Consider the following 19,940-nt stretch of genomic DNA (forward strand, 5'->3'; position numbering starts at 1 on the left):
GTGCTCTATAAACAAATATGCTGAGGATAAAGAGGGCAGCTCCTACTTAGCTCAGTCCTGTTGTTGGATGGAAATGTGGGTCCAGGATCTCCAAATATCCCAAATTTTCAAGAATCAGAAATCTAGATATTTTTTTAAAAAGTGAAATCTGGGGGCACCTGGGTGGCTCAGTGGATTAAGCCTCTGCCTTTGGCTCAGGTCATTGTCTAGGGTTCTGGGATCGAGCCCCGCATCAGGCTCCCTGCTCAGTGGGGAGCCTGCTTCCCTCCTCTCTCTCTGCCTACTTGTGATCTCTCTTTCTGTCAAATAAATAAATAAAAGCTTAAAAAAAAAGTGAAATCTGAATCATAAATGTTGGCAATGAATTCAAATGTCGGGTTCAAAGGAAATGTCTACAGGTAAGGTTCTACCCAAGGGTTACCAATTTGCCAATTCTGTAAATTAAATAGGTAAATATAAGATTATTAACAATATTTGAGTTAGGACTGTTAAGTTTATGTACGCTTTCCAGTTGAGCATTGTTTTTACAGTTGTATAAGCAACTTTTCACTCTGACTGGAAACTCCTCTGACTTCTTATCCTGTAGTAAATGTACAGATAGACATTGTTTCTGAGGTCTGAGGTCTTAATGGAATTTCACTTAATGGAATTTCCTAGGCTTCTTTTCAGGATTTACAGTGCTAACTTTTCCCTCAGTGAGCTTCATCCTAACAGTTACCATATCTGTAGAATAATGGACTCAGAAGCACAGTTAGAGTGTCACATTTAAAGAAAAGTAAAATAACTTTCAAGCAATGTGGAACAGCAAACTTCAGAACTGGAAATGGTCTTTATATCAACGGATCCAGTTTCCTCCCTTCAGGAAGACATGGCAGTTCAACTCAGACAATATTCTAGGGCAGCAGGTAAGATAATAAAACACTAATTCATTTACATTTGTTATGTTATTCTTTGATTCTTTACATTATTCTAATAAAGAGGAGATGGCTTATGCAAGGGATTTATTAAAGTAATGGGTACTTGGCTGGCTCAGTTGGTAGAGCATGAGGCGCTTGATTCTGGGGTCATGAGTTTGAGCCCCATGTTGGCATAGAGATCACTTAAGATAAAATACAAACAGACAAAGGAAGAAGCAAGGTTATGAAGGAGATTAAGGGTGAGGAGATGAGCTTACACTTGGAACTTGGAACTTGGAGTTTGAATAGGTCTCTTTCTTACTGATTTGGTAACCTCAGACAAGTTAAATAACCTTTCAATTTCCTCACCTATAAAATTAAGAAATTTTGAGGATTAAATGAGGCAATATATTTAAGACACTTTTCTGGGGGGCAAGTGATAGTAAATAACATTAGCTAAAGATATATGGGTTATATTGGTAACCCAATATATATGGGTTAAGATAGTTGCTATGGTAAGAGTATCAGATTCAGTTCTGAGATTTTTTTAAATCATCCTCATCTCATATCATCCATCCCTCTACCCATCTCCCCTCTGGTAACCTTTAGTTTGTTTCTTGGTTTGTCTCTCATTTTTTTTTTTTTTTGGTTGTTGTTGTTTGTTTGTTTCCTTAGCTCATTAGTTTAAGTTCCACATACAAGTGAGATCATATGGTATGTATCTTTCTCTGACTTATTTTGCTTAGCATTATATTCTCTAGTTCTGTCCATGTTGTTGCAAATGGCAAGATTTCTTTTCTTTTTTTTTTTTTTTTTTTTTTTTAATGGCTGTGTGCTCATTGCTGTGTAATATTGATGAGTATTTAGGTTCTTGGGGGTTTTGCTATTGTAAATGGCAGTGCTATAAAAATTCCTGTACCAATTTCCTGGTATTCAGGTACACTCCCCTCCAGTATCCTTCCCTATAAAGTCCAGCTGTCTCAGAAGTACCAAACTCTATTCTCGTTCTCCATAGCTCACCAATATCATCATTGAGCTTCATTTTCCTGTACCATGATCATGAAAGTTCTCCCAGACAGACATGGTAAACCTGAGGTTTACCTGCATGTTTCCTTTTTTTCAAGTATCACAGTCTGCTTTGCCTATTATCCATTTCCTCAAAACAGCCCATATATTTTATCCAGGTTATAGTTGTTTAAGAACAGCAGCCTAAGTCCAATACCAACTACTATGTCATGGCCAGACATGGAAGTCAATTCAGTTCAATTTTCTACTAAAAGTTCTAGTTTTCTTTGTACATTTAGACATTAATACAGTTGGAATTTATTTGTCCGTATTAAAAACCTACGAAATTTCATTTAGAAATAACTTAAAGACATTATCTTAAACATCTGTTAAGATGTGCTTGGTTCTATCCAAGCGTTAAATTAGACCACTAAAAACTATTTTACACATGCTATAAATGATGTGAGGTAGAAATTATTTATTCTCTTATGGATAAACATTTCACCTCCAATTTAAGAAGCATCATTACTTCTGAGTTTCATTTCTCCATTTGTAAAGTGTGGGTAATGTTATCTTGTATATGAAACATAGGTACACACACATAACCTTTATATAGGGCTTCCAGTGTAGGTGTCTTCTGATTAAAAACGAATTTTTTAAAATATTTTTATTTATTTATTTGACAGAGAAAGAGATCACAAGCAGGCAGAGGGAGAAGCAGACTCTCTGATGAGCAGAGAGCCCACTGTGGAGCTCCATCCCATGACCCTGAGATCATGATCTGAGTCAAAGGCAGACGTTTTAACCGACTGAGCCACCCATCACCATGATTAAAAACAAATTTAAAGTCTCTGAAACCAGAGAATCATAGCTAATACTTATATTATCCTGACTATATGCCAGCTAATACTTATATTATCCTGACTATATGCCTGGCTATATATATATATATATATATATATCCTGACTATATGACATATGACTATATATCAGGAGCTATAGTACTTCATGTATATTCATACAATCCTAATACAATCTGTGAAATAGGCACTATTACTTTTCCTAATTTACAAATGGGAAAATTGAGGCACAGAGTTTAAATAACTTCCCAGGGTTATATGAGTAATTTGTAGTGGAACAGAGATTCAAAACAGATTGGTCCACCATACTATATTCATTCAGATGAGTAGACTATAACATTTTATTAGGAAAATAAGGAGCCCTCCCCATCCCACCTCTGCTCAGACTCAATTATGGGCATTTCAAAATCTTAAATATGAGAATTGCTATACAATTATTGGATTTAGCTTAGAATCCGTCCTTCCTTTAATCTCAATTCCAGGGAATAGTGGTCCACAAAAACCATTCTCTGTCCATTTTCCTGCAACTCACTGATTCTAATGAATGATACGCATTTTCATAATGCTTGGTACTTTTTAAACTCTGCTTTCACATGGATTAATTTTCATGTCCCCAAATGACTGGCCTACTGGGGCTCTGGCTCAGATCAAGTACTTACCATGTTTTCCACTGAATTATAAGTGGATTTTTAAAAAAAAAGATAGATTCCATCCAGAAATGAAGTATATTCCAAGATCCCTGTGAGACTGTATCTTAAGAAATAAGTGAGCCCCCGTTTACTCCAGTCTGGTCCTAGATGACTTTTTCAAATTTCTTTGATACAGTAGCTGAGAATTAGCGGATGTGACAATAGCCAAGTCAACTGAAAGTTTCCCAAATCAACACTGCCATGTATTGGAGTGTTGGTAGCTGTATCTTCTCTTGAGATGTCGCACATTGTGCCACAAGGTCCTATGGCCTGTTTCTCTTTTTTTTGGTAGGCTTCCTTTCTCTCTACTCACTTGACCTCAGGTTGTAAAGAGTTTTGACTTAAAGAAATTTTTGCTTTCAATAGGCAATTCTATAGTAGAATACACTGCCAAGAAAAATATATGTTGCTGGGGTGGTTTTTTATACTTGGATAAGTTACTTCAAAAAAAATTGCTATATATAAGGAACTAGACACCAAAATAAAACTTTTATGTTTCCTTCCTACAGATACGCTCCAAGTATTCCAAGCATATTCTAAGCATAATTATAACCAATATTCAAGCACATACTCAACATATAACTATAGTATATGATATTTTAGCTATTATGTTAGTGTATCTTATAGACGAAATTCAAGCATGCAGTGTTTGGATTTAGAAATGATTACAAGTACTGAAAAAACCCATGGATTAAAATATTTTATTTTTTTCTCACCTAAAAAACAAGCAACCCAGAATTAAGATATACATAAACTTCTCAAATTTATCCCTAATAAAATTTGAATATTTATACAATTTCTACAGAAACATACAGTGTATCAAAATCTGCATAAATCAAATTTATAAAATATGTAGAAATGCATAGTGATATTATCAACTTACAAAGCAAGGATATGGGAATTATTTCCAAAGCAGCCTACAGTAGAAAATAGTCATATGGCAGCAGCTTCTGATGTTTTTCTTGTTTGGTAAGGTTTCTGATTTCAATATATAGAATCATTTTCATAGAGTATCAACGAATTGCACAAAATACCCATTTAAAATTTACATGCACAGTTTATGTGCCACCTTTCTTAGGCCTATGCATAGTTAACAAGGTTATAAGCTATTCAACAAGGAAAATGGAGCCTATTTGCAAAGACACAAGTAATTAATGTACCAATTCTCTTAGTTTCCTTTTTATAGATGATTTATTTTGCAGTGGTATAAGCATATATAAATGTATTCCTTTTAAACATCCCTAGAGATGAATGAAAGTTAAAATGGTTGATCACAGATCAGTAGCAAAATATAAATTGACAATTCAAAATTATAAATAAGACTCTGTTCAGGATGTTTAACTCTGACTCTCCAAATTTAAGAGCTAAGCTTGGAAGAAACAAATTTGTAGGCTTTTCTTCTAAACAAATGTAGATTTTTTTCTTTCCTTTTTTAAGCTTTAATTAAAAATAGTTCCCTGTGGCAGTAGTTTGTGAAATTCCTTTCATTGTAATGATATCATGATTACAGGATCAAAAATGCATCATTTACTTGCCATTCCCCACTTCATCAGTTTTTTCCTTTTTTTTTTTTTTCCCACTCAGTGTAGCATTTTAATCTTTTGGGTAACAAAAGACTCTTATTTAGAAATTAGAATTTAATTCACTATTTGCACTATTTGGTTTTCCTCTAGTAGGTACCATCTTAATAAATGTTAAATCCAAACACGTCTTCTTTTCACTGGAAAAATACTAATAGAAATATGCTTCCTAAAACAAAACAAAACAGAAACACTAGGGAACTAACACCTAACCTAACAGAAGTTCATATTTGTTAATGAACTGTATTTTTAAATAGTCTTTTTTTTTTTTTTTTAATTTAAAACAATGTGCAGGGGATTTCATTTGGATGAAGACATACATGAAACATCCGTTCACTCTTGGCTTCCGGGTTCCACAGCTTAGGGTTGTAACACACATGGGTTTTGTAAGGCTTAGTCTAACAAGGGCTTGGAAATTTTTAACATGGTCAGAATGAGCCCTGGACGTTTTGACAGTGGTATTTTGTTGTTTTTGTTACTCCCACACTTCAGGGTTTCAAAACAGAATTAATTTTCTGTAGTGATAGGTATTGGGGAAAAGTGAATACCAGATGTCAGTGGACAACTTTTCCCTAGTTGGTAGACCCCCTCTGTTATCTTCGGAGTCACTATCAGCGGAGAACGTTGGGCATGCCAGGGAGTGAGGGAGTTAATGTCACAGTCTTCAACCCTATGAAATAGCGTTGGATGTTCTATACTGTCTTTTCTTTTTCAAACCATACACCATTCCATTTCAGAGCAAATGCTAGCACATAAATTCATTTTTGAGTAGTGAAAGTATTTCTCATCCAGATGACAATTCCATCACTACCATCCTATAAATTTCATCAAAAGCTCTTGAAATATATACTGAGAAATGAAAGAGGCACTAAATGTGTTGAAATTCACCTTTCAATAAAGCAGCATGACTGTGAAGGAAGGCCACCTTGGCTAAGAACCTGTGGCAGTGCTTCATAAAGATGTAAAATTAAATAAAGACACAATAGGTTGATAATCACCAAGTTATATATGAAAGTCTGGTTACTCCAACCTTGTTTTCAAGTGTGTTTAAAAAAAAAAAAAAATCAAACTGCCTTTCAGACCCCTGAGTGTAATCCCAAAGAAGACAATGATGCTTTTAACTCTGTTCTAAATAAAACAGAGCTAAATGCACAAATTACCAACATCATCTTGAAACAAAACAAAAAAGATGTAAACATCTACAAAGTTTAAGGTAAAAGCAGTTTTGTAAACAGTAACTGCAGATGATAATGTTATTGTAAAATCACAGTTTATCAACGTCCTTCAAACTGATCAGGAGGTTCTGGGTTTGGAGCTGTACAGAGTTAACAATAGTTGCAGCAGGTTTCAGGCGGTTTTCAGTCCTAGATAAGTTTATGTGTCAGTAGGTAGGTTATTGGTTTCTTTCATTCTTTCTAAACACTATGGATGTTGTTCATTTCCCACTTTTGAGTCATTTTACTGGAGTCACAGTCGGAGATGAACACTTGGTGGAGGACATCTGAACGATCTAAGCACTTTCCTGAAGGAATATGAGTAAATCTGTACAGGCTCTGGAAAACAAGAGGACAAGGGAACTTTAAATTTGTACTTCTTTTGGTATCATTGACATTCGAAGTCATTATCTGGCTTTCGCAAGAAGAGAATTCCAGCAAACCGGACAGGCTTAAATCAACCATACCTCGGACTTTGGATTTTTCGCAATTGTCAGTCTTCTAAGTCCTTTTATTGTTAAGTCACAATGTACAAATGCAATGGTATACAAACTTCAATTCACTGTCTTCCCCTCCCAACCTACTTCTTCAGTTCCCATCCTGGCTAATGGCAGTACCATCCTTCCAGGGCCCAAGACAGGCCTTTCATGCTCCACGTTCCTTCCTTCCCTTCAAACTGTCGCAATCACTGAGGACTGATGTTTGCAATTTCTCTGATCTGAATCCTTTCCCAGACCCACTGCATGTACCTGTTTAGCACTCGTCCTCTGTTGTAAATTTCCTCAAGAGAGCTCACGGCTTCTCATACTGTAGTTCTCGGACTATCTGAGATTGGGTCTGTAAGGCCAAAACTACCTTTGTAATAATACAAAGACCCTATTTGCCTTTTTCATTGCATGGACATTTATACTGATGGTGCAAAAGCAATGGAAGGTCAAAATGCTGGGGCCTTTGCATAAATCAAACAGTGATGTAATTGGGCTAGTCTCAGTATTCGTGGCTATATACCCACAGCTAAAAAAGAAAACACTGGTTTTACTCAAAGGTGTCTGTGATGAAACCATAAAACTTACTGGTTTTATTAGGTCTTGACCCTTGAGTATACTTTTTTCTTAAAGATTTATTTATTTTAGAGACGGAGAGAGAGAGAGCAAGAAACAGTGTTCAAGTGCGGGGTTGGGGGTGGGAGGGCAGAGGGACTCTCCCAACTCCCTGCTGAATGTGGAGCCCTATGCGGGGCTTGGTCCGACAACCCATGAGAACATGACTTGAGCTGAAACCAAGACCAGACACTTAATCAACTGAGCCATCCAGGTGTCCCTACCCTTTTAAAAATATTCTGAGATGAGATGGATAGTATGGATAAAGCACTTCCATATAGTGAAGTACAGTGGCTATCCAGAAGGAAAACACGTGTACATTTGTTTGACCTGAGAGTCCAACTAGCTTCTTTTTTCAAGTAATGTCATTTTGACTTCAAAGGATAACTCTAGACAAACTATGATTATTCCAGCTTGGGACTGGGCATACTTTTTCTAGAAAATGAAGTAAGTCCGTCACTTACAAAACCAGCAATGATAATCTGACAGTATTGTTTGCCACTGATAGATAGAATCTGACTTTTCAAGCAAAAACTAGAGTGGTGGAAAACTTGTACCCACCACCATGAACCTGACAGCTTTACCATGAAATCAGTGCTTATATTTGTGATTTTTGGACACTGTTTAATGAAATGTGTCAACATTTGGAAGACCTACTTCACTGAGTGAGCCAATATTTTCCAAACAACCAACGCATGATGTTACAAAAGCAGACATGAGTAAAAGATCCTTTCAGAGTATAAGACAGACCAATGGATTTTAATGTAACATAGGACCAAATGCTCACTGATATGGTTTCAGATTCTACACTGCAAATAACTTTTAAGAAACTACCATTTACTTAGCTGTGGTGTAGCATCAAAGAAGAATACAATTATCTGAAAAGGCTATTGAATTAATCCTCTCTTTTTTAACTGCATGTTTGAGGCTAGATTTTCCTCATATACTTCAACTAAAACAACATATTGCATCAAATTGAATGTAGAAGCAGTATGAGAATCCAGCTGTCTTCCATTAAACCATGCATTTAAAGGGATTTGAAAAATCATGAAACAATGCCATTCTTCTCACTTTTTTTTTTAAAAATAGTAATTTGTTATTAAAAATGTTATTTTTATTAACATGTAGAAGGGTTATTAACTTTTAACATGAATTAATATATAAATACAAATATAAAACAACACAAATACATGCTTACAAAACTTCTCAGGTTTAATTTGCAACTCAGAAAACATTTTTAGCTCTGACGTAGATAAACAAAATCTGTCGTTGTGGGGAGGTTCTCAGTAATTTTCAAGAGTGCAGAGAGAATCTAGAGACCGGAAGTTTGAGAACTGTAGACTGAACTGATCTGCTCATCAGTCCGTACTTCACAATATTCCTGGAGTTACTTTCCTGAAGTATCCACTGTTCCCTCTCACTGGGTTCCTCACTTGCAAAATGAAGTTCAATGTTCTTCCACGTGGACTACAACTTAAGGACACCAAACTCAACAAGAGTCCTAGACTCTACTACACACTTTTACTCCATGTCTTTGCTCCTCCAGTTTTCTTATTTACCCTCTACAAAAAGCCTTTTTCTACCTCAAGATCTGGTACGATGATACTTCCTCTATGAAACTCATGATAAACAATTCCTCCTATTAATCGATCCTTTGTTAACCTATTGCATTTTACTTACTTGCATTTCTGCAGTTTTTTCTTTTCTGCCATTAGAGTATGATGTGCTTTGGCTTCTTTTTGAAGTTACCACGTCATCGGGCCCCAAGGAATATTTAGTAATGTCTGATGCACAAATGCATATTCAATGCTGTGGCCTTTAAAATAGCTAAAATATGTATATTCCATTTTTTGTCCATTAAACTAATTCTGGATGGTAGTTTCTGGTCTGCCTTAGCTGCCTTTTAATATTTTTAGTTACTAATACTGTTCTCACTGAACCCATCATTTATTGCTATTACTCATCTTTCTTTGTAGAAACAAAGGCTCTGTTCTTCAAGGTTTATATTAACCTTCTCCTAACTTGTTACAGGAAAAAAAATAGGCAACTGACACATACCACTTGATAGTAATTATTCATGAATGATGATAACTGGGAATATTAAGCTGGGTCATAACGATGTCACTACATAGCAAGTAAGTGCTGGTGTGACAGACATGGTATGATCATGACCACTAGATGCATAAATAAAGGGGAGGACTGCCAAGTTCTTTCAGTTTGGGGCAGCTTTCCCAACTTCGTGTTTCACAATAAATTGATTTAGTCAAGTCTAGACACAGAAAATTATACATAAATACATTAATATGTTGGGATCTTCAACTTGGCAAAGAACCTGGAAGAGTCACATCTGGGGGAAAAACAAACAAACAAACAAACAAACACCCATTCCTGTGGTGTCAAGTGATTAACTAAACATGACTTTTAAAGTAGTATTTCTCCCATTGTTAATAATAAGTCGTGAAGACCCAGACTTCTAAGTGTTATTTGTTTGTCTATAGCTCCACCTGCTGGACAACATGAACTATAAATGCAATTTATGCATCTTGAAACTTGATATATATGTACGTATATAAACACACACATATATATTTTAAGATTTATATATCTTAATTCCAGATGGTAGGTATTATTAAAGTGAAATAGCAAATAATATTATTTTACAATAATGCACAAAAATGTTGAAATGCTTAATACCTTGAAGTATTGCCATTCCTTGAATTCATTTAGATTACAGTGTGTAATCATAACTTTGGATCCATCAGGCCCTTTTGTCAAACACTGGTCATACTGCATGAGCTGATTAGCTTCATTGATTCGAAAAAGCTATTAAAAAAAAAAAAAGAAAGTATCAAGGCACCTTCTCTGCTGATCTGCATTATTTAAAAAAAAGAAAAAAGAAACTTAACTCATAATCTCAATGACTTTATTTTTCTATAACTTTTCTGTATGTTCAGAGTTCTATGTCCAAAGATAGAAACTATATTCATTTTTATATTAGTGAAGACTCCTGCTAACACTTTAAGGATTGTGTTCTTTAGCCTTTTAGGCACAGAATGGATCATCAACACATATTTCTTATGCACCAACAGTGTGAGAAGATGAAAAAGTGGAAACAGAGCTGATGATATCTGACAATCTAAATTAGAGGCAAGAAAAACACCCACATAAGGAAGTAAGAAAATATATTAGTGAAATGTTATCTTACTGGCAGTAACATCCTAGCTAATTTATTAGTGGGAAATGAGGAATAATGAACACAATTTACAAATAAAATTACTACAGAGCTAGGCTTACATGGCTAGATACTCACATAGGAACATATTCTAATCTCTCATATCAGACATAAACTCTAGATTCGGATTGCTTGTGTGAAAACTCAACACCGTTCTCATCCCCTTCATCTAAGTAAATGCTTTAATGCTGTCAGTTTTTTCACAGAATGTTTTATTTTACCCAAACAAAATTATCAAATTAAAAAGTAAATGAAACCCCATGATCAGTAAGACTAGCTGCCGCAATGCAGCCGAATATGAAAACATGCAAGTATGGTTATTTACCTGATTCCCTCCCAACCTGTGGCAGGGCCCTAGTTCAACAAAGCCTCCGTTTGTCTTCCCCATGCTATCAATGCAGTAAACAGTCTCAAGGCCTCTGATCTATAAAAATGAACAAAGAACCAAAAAGCAGGCAACAGTTTAGTTTCGATGAGCTCTAGCATCAGGTTAAGAGAGTTTCATGCTAAATACTGCAGTTCACAGTAGAAATCTGGGTGTGTAATGTTAGGTGATGACGGTCTTGTCTGTCTTGGAGTAGCTCAGGGAATACCAGTCACCTCTGAAATCATTTACAGTCTTGAAGCCCACACTGGAATGGGCTTATTACTCCAACTGAGGGCACTGGTCCATAGATTTTTATAAAATACCACAGAAGAAAAAAACAAGATACCATGAAATACAATTCCAGGTTCATGAGAATTCATGCGGATGAGAAGCAAACAGAGCACAGCTACCCAGTGCTAACAGACACTGGCCCTAGATGTCTAAACCAGAATTAAAGACAAAAGAGAACTCCTCCAAATGGCTGTGCGACCATTTTGGCAGATGTCTCTAAGAGGCTTGGGAGGCAAAAGTCATGGCAAATGGGCCAGGCAGTGAGATTTTTCTCTGAGCATGAATAATGTAGGAGAGAAGCAACCACAGGGTTTCATCTTTGGAATGCCCATTTTGTATAAAGCTCACCTTTTCCCTTCTCTGGAAATACTATATATTTGTATTGCAATTATGAATTTTACAGTATTTGGATAAAATGTTTATCCTTTCATTTGGTCAGCAAATACTGATTGAGCACCTACAATGATTAATGCTTTAGAAGATACAATGAGAATCAAGTCACGTGCTGGGGCCCTTGTGTCCGTGACGTCCAGCAGGATGGAGGGACAGGCATGTGGAGAAAGGAGCCTCTTGTCCTGCTTGGAGGGACGCTGAAGACTGTCCTCAGGGAGACATGGGGCTCAAACTGATAGGGGTTCCCCGCAATGTGCAAGGGAACACTGAGGAGTGAGGCTTAATGTATAGGAGCCAAAGCGGGGACAGAGCTTAAAGTGAGGATATATTCAGGGGTGGCTTAAAAAGGGAGAACAGAAAATTCCACCTATTCACTCATTCACGACTTTATTTATTCATCAAATATTTGGTGAGTAAATACTGTGTCAGGCATGTTGTAAGGCTCTGTTATGCTAGGGAACAAAATGGATAAAAGATCCTTGCCCCAGCAAGCTTACATTCTAGGGAGGGAAAGACAGAAAATAAGCAGAAAACATAACAAACATGTTTGAAGTGGTAAGCGCCATGGAGAAAAGAAAAAGAAGAGCAAGTTCAAGGTGGGGACTGAGAGGGTTAGGGGACAGCAGGGCAGATTCTCACTGAGAAGGTAACATCTGAGCAGTCTTGACCGGATATACAATTGACCCTTGAACAACGCAGGGATTAGGGGAGACAACCTCCTGCACAGTCAAAAATCTGCGTATATATAGCTTTTGGTTTCGCCAAAACTTCACTACTAACAGCCTACTGTTGACCGGAAGCCTTACCAGTAACAAACAGTCACTTAACACATACTCTGCATGTTATATGTATTATGTACTGTGTTATTACAATAAAGCCAGCAAGAGAAAAGAAAAATCATAAAGAAGAGGGGGCGCCTGGGTGGCTCAGTTGGTTAAGGGTCTGCCTTCGGCTCAGGTCATGATCCCAGAGTCCTGGGATGGAGCCCCGCATTAGGGACCCTGTTCAGCAGGGAGCCTGCTTCTGCTTCTCCTTCTCCCTCTGCTCCCCCCCCAGGCCCCACTCCGGCCCAAGCTCTCTCTCTCAAATAAAATCTTAGAAAGAAAGAAAGAAAGAAAGAAAGAAAGAAAGAAAGAAAGAAAGAAAGAAAGAAAGAAAGAAAGAAAAAGAAAAAATTGTAAGGAAGAAAAAATACATTCCCTATATTAAAAAAAAAAAAAAAAATGCTTGTGTAAGTGGACCTGGGCAGTTCAAACCTGTGTTGTTCAAGGGTCAACTGTATAAACGTCAGGCCTGCGTGAAGAGGCAGGCTTTGTTTTCGGGCAGAGGGAACAGCAAAGGCAGGTGCATGCCTGCCCCCCACTGAACACCAGGAGGGACGGCGGCGGAGCTGACCCGGAACGGAGAGAGTAGCGGCAGGAGAGGCACGAGAACAGTGGGGCCAGACTGCATATTGGCCTCGAGCCCACTAGGAGGGCCTCTGCCTTCACTCCACTGCAGGTTTCTAACGGAAGAGCTCTGTGACGGGACTCACATTTTCAAAAGAGCACTCGGCCTGCTGGCTGAGAACAGGCCACACGAAGGCAAAGTTAATCTCAGAGATATAGTGGCTTAAAGCACAGTAAGAAAGGCTCAGACTTGGGAACTGGATGTGACGTATGAGAGAAGAGATTTCAAAGGAGAAGCCGAAGTTTTGTCCTGAGCAATCAGCAAAGACAGGCTGGGGAGGGGACACAAGGAGTTCAGTTTTGAATACATTGAGTTTGACGTGTCTGTTAGATAATCTGCTGGAGATTGCAAGCAGCATGTTGGAAGGACTTGTCTGGGCTCTGGGAGAGAGATTTGGGCTAGAGATATAAAGCCAGAGTCATCAGCGTGTAGATGGTTTCAGAGTCAGGAGACCCAACGAGATCACCAAGAGGATTCATTCCTTTTATGAAGAAGGCACTATATTAATCAGGTGTTCCTGGAGATTAAAAGAGAACCGAAATCTGGTCTGGACTTCCAGCGGCTCACGGTCTAGCTGGGAGTCAAACCCAGTTTGCTATAATAGAACATGGGGTACGGGAGGGTGGGGGGAAAGGTATTACACCAAGAGGTGGACAGCATAAGTTTTGGCTTCTTTTATTTCCAAACTCTATGTGCTGGAATCCCTCAGGGCTGGATCCCAACTTCTTTTATCTATCTCTATATTCTCCCTACGTGAGTTCACGCTGTGTCATGAAACAATCTACCTGCCGATGGCTCCAAATGCACATCGCTCTTTTCTGGCCTTCAATTTCCCGGCTGCACCTGGCTGTCTAACGTCCAGGCGCTTCACCCAACCAGAACGCCAATAAAGAACCTGCCATTCCCAACCCTTCCCCTGCTTCCCCTCCACCAACCTCCCCATCTCAGCTGCCACCTCAGCGGCTACTCAGAGAAAAAACAGAACTAGTCATCTTGGCCCATATCCTTCACATCCCCATCCATCGGCGACCTGCCTCCAGATAAAATACGTATCTCACATTGGTCTGCTCACCTCCATTCCATTTTTGACTTCCTGGTCTCCGCTACCATCGCTTCTCACCGGAACTACCCTACCAGGCTTCCTAACTGGCATCCCTGTTTCCACTCTAAACCTTCACAGCAGGGTGACTAAAAAGCAAAGCTTAAATCATTTTTGTTACCTCCTTAAAACCCTCCCATGGCCTCCTACCCCCACAGGATAAAGGCCTCCCTCCTCATTAATTTCCTCTCTTCTCAGTATCACAAAGGCAAAGCACTTCCTGACTCAGAGCCTCCAACCTCACCATTTTCTTCTTGGAACACTCTCTCCTGGCTCTCTGGTATATCACTGACATCTCAGATTAAATGTCACCTCTTCCAAGAAAGCTTCCATAATCTGTCCCTCTGTCCTCCTGAACATCACCTGTTTAGTTCCTTTGTAGGCCCCACCACCATCTGCCATTACCTTCCTCGTCTTCCCTTTTGTTGTCTCTTTCCCCCACTAACCCCAGGGGAGAGCCTTTCCCTGATGAAAAGGGCCTGCCTGTCTTATTTCATGTATAGGAAAGTGACTGGGACATAGCAAATCCTTGACCAGTAGTTGCTGAATACGTAACTAAGCAACACTACCCAGGTTTAAAAGTTCATGGCACATTTAATACACCCATGAGGTAGCAGCATGAAGGCTCACGTGTGCACAAAATCAGAAATGAGGTTACAAAGGGAAGTCTGAAAAAAACAAATGACAACACCAATCAATGCCTTGGCCTGCTTTACTTGTTTTCAGTTATCATTCATTCGTTTGACAAGCACTGTTTGAGTGCCTATTGTATATGGGGATGTCTAATTAGTCCACAAATGGTGAACCAGGTCCTGAACACGGAGACTAGCTGAGAGATAGGCAATTTTGAGTGTTACGAGAACCCATGGGAAGATCAAGAACTCAGTCTTTCTGATGGATTGAGGAAGAATAAGAAAGGCTTTGTAGAACTGGTACTTTCTAAATTGAGAGCAACAGGATAAGTTAGAATTAGTCAGGAAAAGGACTTGGGAAGGAGAGGCAGGGAAGGGGCAGGAGGAGCTGCAGGGAGTGTACGGCATTCCAGGTTGGAGAGCCGTAAGTCCAAGACCTGAGAGCAGGGGACATGGTGGTTGGGCCAGGGTTCAGGGTGTCAAGGGAGGTGTCATGGTCTGGTGGAAAGGTAGAGGAGAAACTTTACTCCAAGAATTCTTTCCTTTAACTCACATATTTCCACCTCCCTCTGCCTTCTCCTAAACTCAGTCTCCAAACATTTTGAGATCGGAATACCTGCCAGTACTTACTTCTCCCCATTCGACATTTTTGGGTGGCAAAGGGTAGTGTGAAGTTATGTCATAAGCTATTTCTTCCATGAACCATTTGAAACTTTTGCAGTTGTGATCTTCCCGAAATTTTTTCAGCTCAGATATATCTCCATATGGTAAGGCCTTTGATTCAGGACGACTAGCATAGAAGTAGTCTTTGTATTCATCCCACCAAACTTCAACAACTCTAACATAATTCTGTGAAAAAGAAGACAACATTAAGAAAAAGAAAAATATCACAATGCCATAAACAGCCATCTTAGACACACGGAATATGACCAACATATAACAAACTCATTTTGATAAGACCTGATATTTAAACAAATGCAAGTCAGTTAACGACCCGAATATGTCAATTGCTAAAGATAAAATGTCATAAACGTTCAACTAAGAAGTGATGGACACAGAATCTGACATTACTGAGCTGTAAAAATCATATATTCTAAGATCGTATGTTCTGTCCACCTTCTAGAGGAAGAAGGTGAAGTTCAGGGAGGGCTTAGGAGAGGGCTTCTGGACACAGATGCTCCTTCACCCAGAATGATCTCTTTCTATTAGAACCACACTACTAGCATGTGTAGGGAAAAGGCTCATTTCAGAAACCATCACAAAAAACAATAGCTGTGTTGAATAAAACACTTTTTTTTTTTTTGCGAGTGGCTTTTCTGGGTCATGGTACGACTATAATAGAACCATTTTGCTACCACCCAGAATTAACCGGCTAGTTTCCCCAACTGATGCACTCTGAGGAACAGCATTTAAGGAACAATAAAATAAGCTGATGTTGTGAAAACTGACAAAGACCTATCTTGTAAGGTTTAATGGAATGAATGCATGTGGGCGTGAATATTATGACAGATGGAATACATACTCAATCTAGTCCCTTGGTCTCCAACATCGTTCATCAGCAAATTTTCTCTATAAAAGGCCAGAGGGTAAGGATCTTTGGCAACAGTGGGCCACACAGTCTCTGCAGCAACTACTGAGCTCTGCTGTTGTCATGAGAAGGTAGTTTACACAACATGCAGACAGATGGGTGTGCTGGTGCTTCCCTATTACCTTATTTACTAAAAAGGGCTGGATCTGGTCTAAAGGCCATCGTTGCTGAGCCCTGTTTTACATCAGGAGTAGAAAATAGCTTGTGCATTGGAAACTAATGGCATATTTGATGTTGGTTAATTGAATTTAAATTAAAAAAAAAAAAAAAAGGAAAACACCTTGTGTTCAGGTTAAGATTGTCCTAGGCTATGACTACCACGGGTGAACGTAGATGTGCTGTTGCCAAAAGCCCCTGGATTCCAAGAATGTTGTATGTGGTAATATCGTAACGTAACACAAAATGTTACTGCTAAATTGTCTTAACTTTTGCAAAGTCACCCAAAATTGGATACAGCTCATGTCTTCTAGATACGAATGCACGGGAAGAATTCAGGGCACACACATATGGTTACAGTGATGAAAAGAAGGGGCATTTCATTGTTTGGGAAGGAGAAGGCTAGAGAGGCAGCTTGGAGGAGCAAGGGACAGCTCAGCCTCGAAGGAGTGGTTCATTATGTGCAAATGGTATTCAGGGCAAAGAGAAACCCAAAAGAAGTGTGACTTATCATGGTGCCTTTGGAATCCTGCAAGTAGTTTTTCACACCATAGCTTGTTGTGCTTTGTGAAAATTAAAAAGCATTTAGGGTCTGGTTTAAGAGCGCTTAAAAAGTGTTAGCTATTATTATTATTATTCTTTTTTAAGGACTTTGAATTTTATCCTTTAGCTGAGAGCCATCAAAAGGCTTTAAGCAGGTATAGACATCGAATTTAATGTTGAGGGGAGTGACACTGGTGGTGAGTGGGAGATGGACCGAAGGGGGTTTCAGCTGATGGCAGAGAACCAAGTAGGAGGCTATTTAATATGCATGGGATTCGAGGACCTGCGCAAAGCATAGAAAGGAAGGATTTCATAGATATGTATGAGGCAGAATCTTCAGGGATCAGGAAGGTGGAGGGAAGGGAGGAAGACTACACTAACATCCCCTCGCAAAGTTTCATTCACGGGCAAACAGAGGATGCAGGAAAAGGACTACTTTTGCAAAAAAGTTAAAATGTTCAGCTTTGACTATATGGAGTCTGAAATGCCTGAGGGTCATCTAAGAAGATAATTCTAGGAGACAACTGCCTATCAGCAGCTCAGAGACGACAGACAAGCTGGATAAACAGATGGAAGCCATTGGCACACGGTGGCTGAAGCGGATGATGGAGGGAAAAAGGGCCTGGCACATTCCAGGCACTCACGGAATGTAAAAGGGATATTACATTTATCAGGTCGTTTTCCCAATATGTACAGTTAATTTTTAGAGCGGATAAAGATTTCCCTCTCATCGTTTTTCCTTTTCCTTGTAGCACAGGCCTTCATGAGTCAATGTGACTTTCCATTAATTCTTTGTGATTATGGGTCCAGCTCCAAGGGCAGGCTCTTTTCCTGCAATGCCAGTGAGCCCTGGTGTTAATTTGGTGCTCTTTGTCTTATTGGGGATATTTTAGTCTCATCTCCTCTGGTAGCTGGGGCTCCATTTGGCCATTTCTATGATAAACTGGCTAGTTAGAAAGCTGTGTTCGTTTCTTAAGACCTTTCCATCTCTGCTTTTATTATCTACTTCCCTTTAAGGAACTGTTCCCAGTTGCATCTACAGCCAATAATAAACTTCCTTCTGCTTTTGACTTGCTTAAGGGCTCCAGAAAATGAATGGAATCAGACTCCTATGCACTTAGAATTTATGAAAGCAGCCCAACTAGAGAAACTTCAAAGTTGCTCGGTCAAGAATAGAGGACTTCATCTTCCTAGCAGTGGGATATTTGGCCTCTGTGTGAAGCTTTTCTGCTTTATTCCTGGTTTGAGAGACAAAAGACATTAATCTTTTGCAAGCATTGTTCAAAAACCTGATTTTATTTACTGCACAAACTCTTAATAGGATTAATTATTTTAGAACAAACAAAAATATTTTATTTGTGTGAAAATAGTAGAAGCTGACATTTTCCTTTCAACTATTTTCTGACAGAGTGGCAGGTTTTTTTTTTTTTTTTTTTAATTTTTCTGAGATGTCTTCTCATGGAGAACGTTCAATATAAAAATCTTAATCAGAATAGGATACAAAGAATAATCTTAAAAAATAATACGATCCCTGATAAACACAGATGCAAAAAATCTTCAACAGAATATCAGTAAGGTGAATTCAACAATACACTGAAAGGATTATACACCATGATCAACTGGGATTATTTCAGGGATGCAAGGATGGTTCAATGTTCACAAATCAATCAACGTGATACACCACTTTAATAAAAAGAATAACAAAAATCAGGTAACTTTCTCGATGCAGAAAGAGCATTTGATAAAAGTCAAGATCCATTTATGACAAAAATTCTCTACAAAGTGAATACAGAGGGAACCTACTTCAACATAATGGAGGCTATGTATGACAAGCCCATGAGCTAACATCACACTCAATGATGAAAAGCCAAAAGATATCCATCTAAGATCTGGGACAAGGATGCCCACTCTTGCCACTTTTATTCAACTTAGTGTTGGAAGTCCTAGCCATGGCAATCAGACAAGAAGATAAATAAAAAGCATTCAAATTGGGAAAGAAGAAGTAAAACGGTCACTTTTTGCAGATGACATGACACTTTACATGGAAAACCCTAAAGACTCTACCAAAAAAGCTATTAGAACAAATAGATGAATTCAGTAAAGTTATAGGATACAAAATTAATATACATAAGTCTGTTGTATTTCTATATACTAATAATAAGCTATCAGAAAAAGAAATTAAGAAAATAATCCATTTATAATTGCATCAAAAACATTGAGCAATAAATTTAACTAAGGAGGCAAAAGACCCATACTCCAAAAACTATAAGACACTGATGAAAGAAATTGAAGATAACACATAAAAAAATGGAAAGATATACCACATTCATGGACTGGAAAAAAATCAATATTATTAAAATGTCCATACTATCCAAAACAATTTAAAGACTTAGTGCAATATCTATCAAAATACCTATAGTATTTTTCATAGAATGAGAACAAATAATCCAAAAATTTGTGTGGAACCACAAAACCCTGAATAGCCAAAGCAATCTTGAGAAGGAAGAACAAATCTGGAAGTATCATGCTCCCTGATTTGAAATTATATCACGCAGTTATAGTAATCAAAACAGTATGTATACCTCAATGGATACATACCTCAGATAAAAAAACAGATTAAAAACAGATACATACCTCAATGGAACAGAATAGACAGTCCAGAAATAAACCCAAGCTCATGTGGTTAATTAATCTTTGACAAATGAAGCCAAGGGGAAAAGGCAGTTTCCTCAATAAATGTTGGGAAAACTGGACAGCCCCTTGCAAAAGAATCAAACTAGACCACTTTCTCATTAACCATTATACAAAATAAACTCAAAATGGACTAAAGACTTGACTTAAATATA

General features: G+C 38.2%; 1 protein-coding gene across 3 annotated transcripts in view; it reads right to left on the bottom strand.

The window, feature by feature from the left end:
• Positions 1-4,137: 4,137 nt before the first annotated feature.
• The window catches only part of GALNT7 (polypeptide N-acetylgalactosaminyltransferase 7), a 143,928-nt gene continuing 128,125 nt past the window's right edge, over positions 4,138-19,940 (bottom strand). For all 3 annotated transcript variants that reach the window (XM_082726946.1, XM_082726945.1, XM_082726944.1), the window contains 4 exons: positions 15,438-15,656; positions 10,902-11,000; positions 10,039-10,167; positions 4,138-6,583 (listed from right to left, as the gene is read on the bottom strand). In XM_082726946.1, coding sequence (XP_082583072.1) covers positions 6,446-6,583; positions 10,039-10,167; positions 10,902-11,000; positions 15,438-15,656 — 585 coding nt within the window. In that variant the 3' untranslated portion in view covers positions 4,138-6,445. The remainder of the gene's footprint in view (positions 6,584-10,038; positions 10,168-10,901; positions 11,001-15,437; positions 15,657-19,940) is intronic.

This window comes from Mustela nivalis (genome assembly GCF_964662115.1).
Source record: "Mustela nivalis genome assembly, chromosome: 4".
In the NCBI taxonomy this organism is placed as follows: domain Eukaryota; kingdom Metazoa; phylum Chordata; class Mammalia; order Carnivora; family Mustelidae; genus Mustela; species Mustela nivalis.